The following is a 14,279-nucleotide window of genomic DNA, read 5'->3' as shown; positions in this document are numbered from 1 at the left end:
TGCATGGGTTTTCTGTGGGCACTCTGCTTTCCTCCCACATCCCAAAAACATGCAACATTGATTGGACACTCTAAATTGCTTGCATTGATTGGGGACTCTAAATTGCCCATAGGTGTGATTGTGAGTGCGACTGTTATCTGTCTCCATTTGCTCTACGATTGACTGGCGACCAGTTCAGGGTGCACCCCCTATTCAGCCGGTTGTGGCTCCAGCACTCCCGCGACCCTTGTGAGGATCAGTGACTCGGAAAATGAATGAATTTCCACATTTGGCCACACGAGGTCGCAGTATGCCAAGCGCGTGGACGTGAAAGGCGCGCTGCTCTCCAACAACAACAGTCGAGAGAGAGAGAGAGAGAGAGGAGAGAGAGGCGAGAGAGAGAGAGAGAGAGAGAGAGCGAGAGAGCGAGAGAGAGAGAGAGAGAGAGATGCAGGTTGGACCGGAGCTCTCCTCTCGCCAGTCCCGCGGACCCTGCTATGGACGTCAGGTTCTATCCGGCTCCCCCCTCCAGCGTGGGTGCGTGCACGTTAGCGGCTGACTCCGCTTTGGACTATTACCACTCCAACAAGGTAAGAAAAGAACTCTTTTCACTTTCCGGTCCTTCTGTGTGGCGTTCACCGTCACCGTGACAAGTGCTGCTTGCACTTTTTTTTTTTTTTGCCCGTTGTTGTGCTTTTCTTCTGCTGCAAGATACGACCGCGCAGGGCTTACATTGGCGCCATAACTGTGTCGAGTAGATTAAAAAGTAGACCCCCCCCCCAAAAAAAAAATCCGCCATGCACCTGTTTTACTGTTTTTCCACTGCGTAGCGGGATCTGGGATCAGGCTCAACCAGCTGCGTTCAATTTTGCCTTACGAGCTTGATTGCATCTTTTAGTGCGATTTTTTTATTTTTTTAAATTTATTTAATTTTTAAATTTTTTTTTTTAGTTTTGGTACTGTATTAAAACTCATCGCGTGCATTCTACGCTGGCTTTTCTAACTCCTTGGAAGTCCAATAATTGGCCCTTTGTCCTCTTAGTGTCGATCGAGGGACGCTATAATGTCGTCCTCCAGGGTGGGTGGGCATCTTTTTCTCGAGGGTCTACACGGAACTGCTATAAGAAGCCCCCAAACGTGCGGCGGTGCCTTCAGATACAAGTGACTCAGCTTGTGAGGGTTTTTCGAGATACGAGTGGTTGACAGATTTTTAATATTTTTTAATTATTTTGCTTTGACATGCGAGCGCAAGCTTGATACTCGCGCTGCACGCTGGCAGTGAAATTACTAATAAGCATTATTTTATCAAATAGTGAACAATTAATCAAAGAAGATGGCGACAGCCGTTGAATGGAACACCCACTCGAAGTTCACTGCCAAACTAAACATCAAACAAAGAGAACCGAACTGCATACGGGAAAGGCCCTACTGGGTTAATGCTAATGCTAATTAGCATCTATGTTGTGATGCTTTAACCCTTGGAGCAGCGTTGCACACAAGTGGTCCAGCAACAACATGTAGACAGACAATATGACAATTCAGTCATATAGTTTTTATCCTCTGGATTGAAGAGTAGTATTAGCGTCGTAATGATGATCTGGAGAAGTAATTTCCAGTATGAGTACCACTTGAGTTGTATGCATGACGCGCGGCACCGCAATACGATTAGATGGCGCATCTATTTCAGGACTGCCTTGAACTCAAGCGAACGCCTCAGTCCACATTACTGTATATCCATTGGTCTGTCTAATTCTGCCCCCAGGTGGCCAAAGTGGGAACACCTTCAATTATATCATTGCTGTACGGTTTGATGACGTACAATATGACAGGGTGCAGTTTCGCTATATAATACATCAGACAAGGGGGGGGGGGTGGCACGGATTAACGGCATTTTCATTCATTTCAACAGGAACAGACGATGTGAGGTTTAAAAATCGTTGTAACTTCCTTTGTTGCACTTGAGCACCATTGTGTCTTATTTAGCCTCACGAGGTTTATGTATTAAGGATCCGTGGCGCATCCTGTTTTTTTTTTTTTTTTTTTTTTCCTCGAGCCAATAAACATCCCATCACCTCCTCTAGTTATTGTTTTACATTTCTTTCTGTCGCTTTTGTTGCGTACCATTTTCCATTTCGGGGTTATTGTTTGCTAATGGGGCTCTTTCGCGGTTCGGGGCCTTAACGGCCTTGAAAATAATGCGCAGTCCTGTATGAAGTGATTTGCTGAGGCACACAGATGTTTTTTTTTTTTTTTTTTTTTAAGTAATGCTGCTTTGTTCGTGGGCCATATATGGAGCTGCTTTTAAAAGGGCCCAAAATATGCTCATAATGTCTAATGATTAACATTTGTTTTGGTTGTTAGATCATGTTTTACATTTCGTGTATGCGGTATGTGACTCGGGGGTGGCTGGAAATATCGCCGTGTTTAAACGTGACGCATGCGTGCGCCACGTTTCTTCTCGAGCCCGTAAACATATGTCAGTTCTTCGACGTGTTACTTTGCTCTTTTGACGTTATTGACAATACGCACATCTGGATTTTCGATGAGCGTTACGGAGGTTCTTAAAGGGCCGGGGGCCCCCGTTACAGTGTGCCTTAAATATGAGACAGTATGGAGATTTCTTTGTATATTTCTGCGTGTGTTTTTTTTTGTTTTTGTTTTGTTTTTTAGATTTACACTTTGATGGCTCACGGTAAAAAGTGGAAGATTTACTTTAGAAGGCCCTTCGGGCATCTTCTTGAGTGGTGCTGACAATCACGGGATGTGTAAAGGCGATTTAAAGGACCTCTGGGTACGATGGTTCACCTGTCCCTCCTTGGGAAATTCAGTTTTTGGAGCACGGATCATCAAGGACCTGCACGGTGCGTTTCCTGACCCTAAGTCCACCTTGCGGTTCCCGAGTCAGTACACTATATAGCAAGCGTTTATTTTTAAAAAATGACATAAATAAAGACAGATCTGTCAATATTTTCCCGTAATCGTGTACGGGTTCCCGCGAGGCAGGTACGCGGCAGCGTCGCATTACTTCAAGTAACTGCTACGACCGTGCCCACGACGGCGTAGCTGTCGAATAACGACGCGGCCTCGGCTTGTCGTGACCTTTCGCCTTTGCGGGGCAGATGATCTCGAGTCAGGTGACTTTTGTGGAAAAAAAAAAACGACGAGATATGTTACAATAAGTATTTTTTTCTCTCTCCTGTCGATAGTGAAACATTCCAACGACGACCCACTTTTCAAAAACATGCACGCTAGGTTCATTGAAGACCAAAGTGCGTATTAAAACGCGCTCTGTGATTAGCTGCTGACCATTCCGGGTCGCGTTCCGACTTCTCTCGGCAGAAGAGGAAAAATAACTGGAAAAAAAATCCATAAATTGTGCTCGGCAGCAGCTGTGTGAACCGTGCCGCTGTGCCTAATATTGTGGCTGGAATGTGTGCATACTGTCCGTCAACCAGGATGTGAGCATGTTATGTTCCACATTCCATATGTTCCATATGAATGTCATAATACAACGAAAGAAAACCGCACTTCCTGTGTTTTGTCAGGAAGCCACAGCCGATGGATGTACTCAATATGCACTTGATCTTACTTTTTTTTTTTTTTTTATACACATTTAAAGAAAAAAAACTGAGGGAAATCAATCAACCGATCAATAAATAAAAAAAAATACCCCAAAATGGACTATTTATTTATTTATTCGTACCCAGCGGGCATTGCGAGCTCCTTTTCAGCGGCGTCCGACTCGCGCACTCACCGTGAGTCATCTTTACATGGAGCCCAGAGATCCCTCCAAATCTTTGTGAAGCCCCCGCGCGTCCTCCCCCGAGTGGGAGGAGGCTTGTTTGCCGGCGCTGAAGGCCACTTTCGCTCGGAAAAAAAAAAAAAAAAAAAAAAAAAAAGTGCCCGTTTTAGTAGCCGGGGCCCGACTATTTGTCAAATGCATTATGACTTGTGCATATACAACCCCCCCCCCCCCACGCTCCCCCCAGGCTCAATCATTCGCCAGCGATGTGAAGTCGGATAGATTACTCGCTACTGTACCCTCGTTCTCTCACTTTCTCCATCCACGCCTCTTTCTTTCTCTCGCTATCTCTCTTTCGCTCTTGATATATATCCGTCCAGCCGTCCATTTTCTGAGCCGCCTATCCTCACAAGGGTCGCGCGATTGCAAGAGCCTAACCCAGCTGTCAACGGGAAGGAGGCGGGGTACACCCTGAACTGGTCGCCAGCCAATCGCAGGTGACATCGAGACAAACGGCTGGGTCCTCAGAACTGTGAGGCTAATGCTTTACCAGCTGATCCACCGTGCCGCCCGAAGATGAAGTTTATTCGTCATTTTTTTTTTTTCATAATTTTTTTATTCCATAACATCGCTCCAAACAGAGAGGAACATGTTAACAAAAACACAGTCGGTGCTGCCACCTCAGCAATTTTGGTTGCAATATTTAGCAAATACTTCACAAATAAAAAAAAAAAAACGGAGTGCCCACCCGGAGAAAACCCACGCAGGCACGGGGAGAACATGCAAACTCCACACAACCGGGTCCGGGATTGAACCCGGGACTTCAGAACTGTATATATATATATATATATACACTTTGGCTTTATGATTCCAAGGCTTTTGTGATAATTATTCCAATATGGATTTGTTACCGCGGCACATTAGTTACAGCAGCCATGTCGACACGGTAAATAGAAGATTGGCTATGTGGGGCTTGGAAACACATAGCTCGGGTCAAAAGTTGTCAACTCACTGCTTTTGGAGCATACGAACGGGCACGATGCAACGTTCCCTCTAAGCTGCGCAACTGCGCATTTGCGCACTTGTCGCGCACTCTCAGCGCAGATGAAAAGAGATTCAGCGCAGTGAACAATAGCCTGACGTCTATTTTTTTTTTTAATCCTTTCACAACGAGCTGCTGACAGGCCACACCAGGCCACACCCTCTACTTCCAAGCTTACCTGACTCCGCCCCCTCCGCTCTTAAAGGGATAGTTACAATTGGTGTGTAATGTTAAAATTCCACCTTGGCACTAAATAAATATAAATATAAAAACTAAATATAGGAAGCAACATAACATTAACCATCAAGCAGTTTGGGAACATCATTCAGCTTTCAACATGAGTTGCTAAAGATATTCTGCAAGCAATAATTCAGTTTTACACCAAGAAAAACAGACGGGGACATCATCGTGGGTTAAAAAATAAAATAAATGAAACAAAGTTGGAAGCGACATTTTGAATTTATAGTTCGTAGTTGGCTTGGTTTGGTTAGCTATGTATTTTTGTTGACATTTTTAGTGTAAATCTGCAAAAACACAAAATTGTTCTTAAAAATGTTCCGATGGGAATCATCAGAAGCTTTTAATGACACTGATTGACCACAGTGGGTCTGTCTGATGTTGCTCACAGTGGTCAAAGGGGGCGCTCATGGCCTTAGTGTGTTTGCTCAGACGCATCAAAAATTAGTGAATATATTTTTTTCAATGTCCGACCGATTGACTCTGTGAAAGTCTTTCTTGTCATCTGCAAAACAACGTGCAACATATTCCATTCCTGTCATCTTTTTTACACTGGGAATTAAATACTGTGTATATTTTTTAATTTTTGAAGTAGTCGCTAAATATTGCAACCAAAATTGCTGACGTGGCAGCACTGACACTGACTGCTTTTGTGAACAAGTTCCTCTCTGTTTGCAGCTATCTTATGGAATAAAAAATAATTGTAAAAAATGACAAACTTCACCTTGGGGTGGCATGGTGGAGCAGCTGGTAAAGCGTTGGCCTCACAGTTCTGAGGACCCGGGTTCAATCCCGGATCCGCCTGTGTGGAGTTCGCATGTTCTCCCTGTCCCTGCATGGGTTTTCTCCGGGTGGGCACTCCGGTTTCCTCCCACATCCCCAAAAAACATGAATTCGACACTAAATTGCCCCTAGGTGGGATTGTGAGTGCGACTGTTTGTCTCGATGTGGCCTGCGATTGGCTGGTGACCAGTTCAGGGTGTACCCCGCCTCCTGCCCGCTTGGATAGGCTCCCGCGACCCTCGTGAGGATAAGCGGCAAATAAAACAGATGGAAATTTCATCTTAATCTATCAAATTGAGCTCTATTTTGGGGTGAAATTATGACATATTTTTGCTTTAAAATCCTTAAAAGCTGAAGCAGCCCGTGTCATGCTTTACTTGAGATTCTCGTCTGTATGAGCGCGTTGAATTTCTGTGTGTTATGTTTGGAGCCCAAACACGAGCGCGACAGAAACAGAAAACTCCCAGCAGCGCCTCGTCGTGTTCTCGGAGTAAAAGAAGTTAATTACACGGAGGCTCGCATTCTTCTGCCGGCAGCCTTGGACGCAGACTTTTTTTTTTTTTTTTTTTTTTTGGGGGGGGGGGGGGTTTCACATTGTGCCCATTCATAACATTCTGCTGACTGGCCAGAACGGACTCCGCCGGCTGAACGTTAACTCATGCGCGGACGGGACGCGGAAATGGCAACGTGCCGCGTTTTGCGCGGCCGTGGAACGACGCGTTGATTATAGCGTTCGCCGTTTCTTGAGCTTTCGAGCAATCGGGCCCGCGTTTCATTTGAAAATAACGTGAAAAGGTCACGGCCCCTCAGCCTCAATGGTGTCTTTGAGTTAATAAGTAGCTTGCGTCGGTGGAAAGTTGCGCCGTTTCGAGTGCACTTTCGTTCAGAATGCATCATCGGCACGGAAAAACCCATCGGGGTGAATTTTCCCACGTTTGCAGTGTGCCCTTGAACGTGACGTCAAATTAAAATTTATGATCTCCCATACAGTATTTCTGCAAATAGTACAGTGGCGCCTCAAAGTACAAGCGTCCCAACTTGGGAATCTTTTAAGGCAAAAATTGTTGGACTGATATTTTTTCAACAATAACTGTTTGAAGTTTTATTTCTGGGAATGAAGTGATGTGTTGAGCAGAACTGTTGCACTTTCCGCATCACTTTTTCATCCTCTCAGCTGCCAAAAGTCCCTTCGCTCTGCCTCTGTTTAGTTTTAGTTTTGTGTTGTGCCTTGTTGTTGGCATTTTTTTTTTTTTTTTTTCAGCAAAGCTCCTGAAGCTCACTGGTAAGTGCGAAGGGCGTGTAAAAGTATGGTCGCCATAGTGCACGAAAAATGACTGACGCCTCGTCGGTCATGCCTTCTGTTTCTGGTTGGCTGTTTTTGTCCTCAGGTGATCTTAAAATCAAGTTAGTTATAAAATGGAGCCACAGAGGCGAGATTTTTTTCCACAGATCATTTTACGCATGAACTAGTATCAGGTCATACGGACAGTTGCAATGAATATGACAAACGAATATATTGATAATTGCAAACAATTTTTAGTGTATTTCCTAGACAATCATGAGTTCAATTCATGCTAAGCGACAATGCTAATGCTTAAAGAGAAGCCCCAAAATATTGTAAATAAGGTCATCTGGGGTTCTCCTTAACCGTAACGAAACCATTGTACTATCAACATGGCTTTGTAGTTGTGACTTTTAACGTACAACTATGACATTGTTGCTTGAAAATGTTTTCAGCCTCTCGAACGACTCGAAGGCTCGCAGGCGCACGCAAAAAAAAAAAAAAAAAAGGGACGCGGCCACATCCCATCACATCCAAAGACGTCGGCGTAATTACAGTTTTGACGCTGATTGCAAGTGGGAGCCCCGCCCCGGCTGGCCCGGCTGGTGGGCCTCATTAAATCACATTAACCCTAATTACTAGCTGACCCCTACTTGAAGCCCGCGTGGTACAGTCGCGCTTGCGTCCACGAAGGCAGGGTTGGGCCTCCTTTACAGTATATTCTCGATTGGTTCCGGGGGAGCATTGTGAGTAGGGAGAATGGCACGGTTTATTTTTCATCCGTAATGTCATTCAGAAACGTGGCAAGCCCCCTACGTCGTCTCCCCCCCCCCACCCCCCACTTAAAAAAAAAAACAAAAAAACCAAGCCCTGCCGCCAGATGTGGTCCAGCCTAGATACGGTCTTGAAAGACAGACGTTTATTATTCTGCTGGCTTTGGTGTGGTTCGAACCCGACCTGCGGGAAACGCTGAGTGATGCCTTTCACTTAGCAATGAAAAACAAACAGGAGAAGTACAGTCGCGCACGCTCGGCTGGAGATAAGCACAGGCGAGCCACTACTATATACATTTATAATGACAACGTATTCAAAGTGCTCTCAATTTGTGTTAAGTAACTTTATGGCCGCTGCAGGACGGGAGACCGCACAAGTTATTGTTGACATTTACGTTGCTTATAGGTTAGGAGATTTTATTATAATGTTTAAGGCAGGTTTTTTCCAAACCTCTTTTTCAGATTAAATTTAGAATTGTGGTTCGTCCCTGGGACCAGAACGACTGCAATGTGTCATTTATTGCTACAACGTCGACATGTACTTTACATGACCGAATGGTAAACATCCATCCATCATCCATCCATTTTCTTTGATGCTTATCCTCACGAGGGTCGCGGGGAGTGCCGGAGCCTATCCCAGCTGTCAACGGGCAGGAGGCGGGTTACGCCCTGAACTGGTTGCCAGCCAATCGCACTCACAATCACACCTCGGGACAATTTAGAGTGTCCAATTAATGTTGTTTTTGGGATGTGGGAGGAAACGGGAGTGCCCACCCGGAGAAAACGCACACAGGTACGGGGAGAACATGCAAACTCCACACAGGCGGGGATCGAACCCGGGTCCTCAGAACTGTGGGGTCAAGTCTTTATCAGCTGCCCCACCGTGCCGCTGACTGGTAAACACAACAGGCATAAATACCAGAAAGAACCTTTTTCGAGAAATTACGCCCTCTTGACGATCATCTTTCCAGTTTTCCCAACCTTAAGTATGCAAACCTTGACTGAAGCAAGAATGTGCAAAAACAGCATTATACATAAGTATAAGTAAATCACAGATATAAAAACAACAAAAAAAAAAAGGTAATTGCATGCAGTATTTGGTTCCGCACTGGCACATGCGTGCGAGCATGCGGCCAAGATGTGTCAGATGATGAATGTAATGCAAGTTTCTTCAAGATAAACAGCGCCAGCGTGCATATTAAAAAAATAACCAGAACCACCGGGAACGAACCAGTCAAAAAAGTCGACAGTGTCTACGCTCGAATTTAGCATACAAATGCAAGAGTCCCTGGAGATACAAAGTACTTGAATTATTTTATTTTATTTATTTTTTTTTTAGTTTTTCGAGATACGAGCAGTCGATCAGTTGAATTTGTGGTCTGACTTCAGATCTGGCAAATGGTGAACAATTGGTTAGGGTTCGGGTTAGGGTTCGATTTAAAAGAAAGGCTTTGAGATAATGACACTCCCAGTTGAGGATTACTGTCAAACTAAACATAAAACGTGGAAAAATCCATGTTATGTATTTAGAGCAACCAAACTCTTTCACTTTCAAGAATGTCAATAACATGCTAACGTTTAGCATCGATAGTCGTGGTTTTACAATCCTGTAAGTAACAGATACTTAAACACAAATGGTTGAGCAATACATGTAGACAGATAATATAACAATACACACTGGCATATGTTCTGCATTCTTCAGGAAAAAGAACAAATATTATCGCATCTTACTGACTTGTAGTAGAAGTTCGTTTGTTTCGGATCCTCGTGGCCGGTGGCACACCAGAAGGAGCGGGACACTGAATTGGTCTGCAGCAATAAATAATAAAGATGCACATATTTTCCAATGCGTTACATTCTATTTAATTGGGTAATTCTTCTATTTGACATAACATACAAAGGCGAGGTGAGAACGGGTCCATCGGGTGTGTCGGGAACCAGGATCGCAAGCCTGGGCAAATGCGAGCGGTTGTCTTCGCGTCCTCAGGCATGTCCTGTGCAAACAAAGCCGAGACGACTGCTTCACGTCCGCGGTGGCCGGACACACATTCGCTCAGAAATGTAGACACTTTCTTACAGGTGGATACCAAAGCGACACGTTGGCACCTGCATAACGTAAATTAACAACCGTCGTCCTGTTATTGTGCAGTCGAAACTCACCGACGTTAATGAATAACACATTTTTCTCAGGAGGTGAGTTGGTTATTTTTTTTTGTGTTCGGGTTGGGTGGGTGGTATGTGTGTTATTTGGGTTGGTGGACGGCGCGAGCGAGTGTTTGACTCCTCGCAGTCAAAGCCACAGCCCACCACCCCCAGGGCCCCTTCATGGCCGCCGCAGTCTACCGACCCCACCACCCCCCAGGGCATGTTTGGGCTTTGCTCGCGAGGTTTGTCGTCGTGGCTTCGCCGCCTGACTTTCTAGGAATTCCATTTGTCGTGTGCTGATATTTGCTGAGCCCACAGAGGCGCCGTGATGCGCACTAGTAGCGTCGGGGTTGACGAATTGGGACATTTTTTTTTTTCCACGAATTCACTAACGCTTATGTACTTCTCAAACTCCAAGAGGTTTGGGTGCTTTTCTTGGCAATGTTCTGAGGACACGGGTTCAATCCCGGACCCGCCCCTGTGGCGTTTGTATGTTCTCCCCGTGCCTGCGTGGGTTTTCTCCGGGCACTCCGGTTTCCTCCCACATCCCAAAAACGTGCATTCATTGGAGACTCTGAATTGAGCCTACATGTGATTGTGAGTGCTCTCCATGTGCCCTGCGATTGGCTGGGAACCAGTTCGGGGTGTACCCCGCCTCCTGCCCGTTGACAGCTGGGATAGGCTCCAGCACTCCCCGCGACCCTCGTGAGGATAAGCGGAAGGCGTAGTGGTGCATACGCCTGCCTTTGCTGCAGGCAGCACGGGATCGATTCCCGCTCAGTGATGATGCCGTTATCTGCCCTGCGACTGACTGGCGACCAGTTCAGGGTCTAGTCCGCCTTTCGCCTGAAGCAAGCTGGGATATGCACCAGCTTTCCGGCAACCCTTGTGAGGATGAGCGGCTTGGATAATGACATGATATAATTGATCGGAGGCAATTTAAACATTGGCAAGTTTAAAATCCTGATCAGATGCACATTCTCAGTTATAAAAGGGTCTGCACACTCGTCCAACGACATAACCTCAGTTGTTTCCCTTTTATATAAATATAGATATATATATTCATCCATTTCTGAGCTGCTTATCCTCACAAGTGCTGGCGACTATCCCACTTATCATTGGGCAGGAGGTGGGGTACACCCTGAACTGGTTGCCAGCCAATCACAGGGCGCATGGAGACAGACAACAGTCACACTCACAATCACACCTTGGGGCAATTTAGAGTGTCCAATTAGTGCAAGTCATTCTGTGTATACTTTTAAAAATATTTGTATTTGACGATAATTCAAAGCAAGTGTGACCTGACCAACAGAGCCAAGTAGTGGATTGTAGCCTATAAATGTATACAGAATCACAGCACTGTATGTATGCTGGGCAAATGTTTCCAGATGATGCATAAAGTTGCCTCCAGATGATTGTTTGCGTTCCCAAACGCTGCCTTCAAAGTCACCCCCATTTCCCGTATTGATCGTTGACGCACAAAAGGCGCTTTTGTGTCTGCGGCGATAACGGACGGCGCGATGTGTTCCGTGTCCTCGCTGTGCAAACATAGCGTGGCGGCGACACACAACCTGCACGGGCCGCGTGGCCGTCGACAGGAGGACAATTGTCCAAAGTGGTCATACAGGGGAGGACGGCGGTGGTAACGGTGTCGTACTTTGGGGCTGTTTGTCTTCGGCACGAACTGGGGCTCTCGTGAAGTCGGAGGCAATTTCGAAATGTTGCAAAGAGCAATCGGCAGGTTTCTGAAAGAAAAGAAGGCAAATAAAATGGCAGGAAAAGCCTACTAGAACAGCTGGACTCTGTTTAGGTTTAATCAGAGGCAATATAAACATTGGCAAGTTTAACATTCTCAGTTATAAAAGGGTGTGCACACTTGTGCAACCACATTACCTCAGTTCTTTCCCTTTGTTCTTCCCTTTTTTTTTTTTTTGGTCCCATTTGTGTTGTACACCTTATAGGTCCCATTAATGGCACAATATGTTTAGAAATTATTTCTCAGTCTCATTCTTTTTTTTTTTATATATATCACAAAACTTTGAATTTCAACATGGGTGTGTAGACTTTTTAAATCTCCAATATGAAATCGAAATAACCGTGATATATCTCGCTTGTTACATTACATTTAAATTACATTGAGACACCCTTGATCAAAAACATTTTTAAAAGTAGTTTTTTCCCATTATTATTATTGTTGTTGTTGTTGTTCAAATCAAAATAACCATAATATTTCTCACTTGCTTGTTATATTATATTTAAATTAAATGTAAACACCTTTGACCAAAAAGATTTTTCAGTTGTTCTTTTTACCTTTTATTGTTATTATTATTATTATTGTTGTTGTTAAAATTGAGATAAACATAATATTTCTCACTTGCTTGTTATATTAAAAGGTTTTTCAGTTATTTTTTCCTTGTATTATTATTATTATTGTTAAAATCAAAATAACCGTAATATTTCTCATTTGCTTCTTATATTATATTTAAATTAGATACAGGCTTGATCAACAAGATTTTTAAAAGTTTTTTTCCTTTTCCTTTTATTTTTATCATCGTAGCTGTTGTTGATGATGATGATGTTGTTGTTGTTGTTGTTATTATTACTATTCAGTTGTATATTACAGGTGGCAACCACTTTTGGAGTGTACCAGTGATAAAGAAAATAATAATAAATATATGCATATGTATGTCCTAAAAAAGATACATTTACCATGGGCGGTATCATCCATAAATGTATTTTGAGCTTCCAGATTTCGCAGCTTTAATATTACCCTTATATATAAAATAATAAAATATAAGTTTGACGTACTGCCAAAGGCTATCAGTGGCCAAGACTTGTGATTTTCCAGAGGTTGAGCTGCGCTGTGTTTGTTTGGAGAGTGGCTGTGTGGCCCGAGACCGAGTTCCTTTTCCCTCCTCCAAAATTCCAATCTTGGAAAATTGTTATCTTTGAGACGCAGATGCGCATTCTGATGAAGATCAAATGAAGCGCTTGCATGTTTTTGGAAGGCTGGCGTTGCCTCAACTTGTAGCTAATCAGCAGCTTCTTTTTTTTTGGGGGGGGGGGTGCAGGTTGGTTCATTTTTCTTTCTTTTTTTTTTTTTTTTTTTTAAAGATCCATCAGTTAATATTCTTTTAATGGACTTCACAGGAAGTGCTGATGAAGTTACAAATTGGCCATAAGTGGCTCATTTGCATCTGCCCGTCGGCTCTTTTGATTTGCTCTCGTGGGGAAAATTTTTCATTGCGTTAGCGGTGGACGCTTGTTGGTTGTTGTGAAGACGGCGCCCGTTTGAAATGTCGTGAAATTTGCTGTGTTTGGCTGCTTGTTAAATACTCCAATTGTGGTGCGCACTCCGTCAATCCTGACTTTTGGCAAGTGGAGCGGGGTCGAACCCGGATTGCTCGGCAATGAATCACGGGGAGAATCCATCCTTTTTTTCTGAAGCGCTTGCCCTCCTGACACCTCACTGGACCCGACCCGAGACGGATTTTTGCCGAGAGAAAGTCGGACCGCCCCTTCGCCGGTCACCAGCCAATCACAAGACAAATATTGTCAAGCACTCCGTTGAGTTTCCATAGTCACAGCCGACTTTTGGCTTTATAGGCACACCGATGGGCCATTTAGGAACTTCAGCCATCCTAATATCCATCCGTTTTCTCAGCCGCTTATCCTCATGAGGGGTGCGGGAGTGCCAGCTGTCAACGGGCAGGAGGCGGTGAACACCCTGAACTGCTCGGCAGCCAATCGCAGGGCTCATGGAGACAAACAGCCGCACTCACAATCACACCTAGGGGCAATTTTGCATGTCCAATTAATGTTGCATATTTTGGGATGTGGGAGGAAACCGGAGTGCCTGAGGAAAACCCACGTCGGCACAGGGAGAACATGCAGGCGGGTCCGGGATTGAACCTGGGACCTCAGAACTGTGAGGCCAACGCTTTACCAGCTGACCCACTGTGCTGCCCCGAACATCCATGTTTTTGGAATGTAGGAGGAAGCCAGAGGACCCGGAATTATAAAAAAAAATTATACAATAAAATGTACACGCAAGTCAACTATTGACTGTGACGCATATGTGCTAACAACAACGCTGCAAAATTCAAAATATTGTAGTTCCTGGCCTACAGAGCGCACCTGGTTAAAAGCCTTGCCACAAAGAAAGTGTTTAACGCTAGTACGGCGCTAGCGTTAATGCGGGGCTAGCGTTAGTGTGGCGCTAGCGTTAGCGCGGCACTAGCACTAAATGCAGATGTAATAATTACCGTAATTCCCGGCCTATAGAGCGCACCTGGT

The 14,279-nt window shown here is 44.6% G+C and overlaps 1 protein-coding gene across 4 annotated transcripts in view; it reads left to right on the top strand.

Moving 5' to 3' along the window:
• The first annotated feature begins 378 nt into the window (after positions 1 to 378).
• tox2 (TOX high mobility group box family member 2) overlaps positions 379 to 14,279 on the top strand; it is a 122,065-nt gene continuing 108,164 nt past the window's right edge. For 3 of the 4 annotated variants that reach the window (XM_061833362.1, XM_061833366.1, XM_061833360.1), the window contains exon 1: positions 379 to 569. In XM_061833362.1, the coding sequence (XP_061689346.1) occupies positions 477 to 569 (93 nt within the window). In that variant the 5' untranslated portion in view covers positions 379 to 476. The remainder of the gene's footprint in view (positions 570 to 14,279) is intronic. The other variant, XM_061833364.1, reaches the window with a different exon arrangement.

This window comes from Syngnathoides biaculeatus, chromosome 10 (genome assembly GCF_019802595.1).
Source record: "Syngnathoides biaculeatus isolate LvHL_M chromosome 10, ASM1980259v1, whole genome shotgun sequence".
Taxonomy (NCBI): Eukaryota; Metazoa; Chordata; class Actinopteri; order Syngnathiformes; family Syngnathidae; genus Syngnathoides; species Syngnathoides biaculeatus.
Note: the sequence above shows the minus strand (reverse complement) of the source record. Positions and strands in the feature narration are given on the sequence as shown.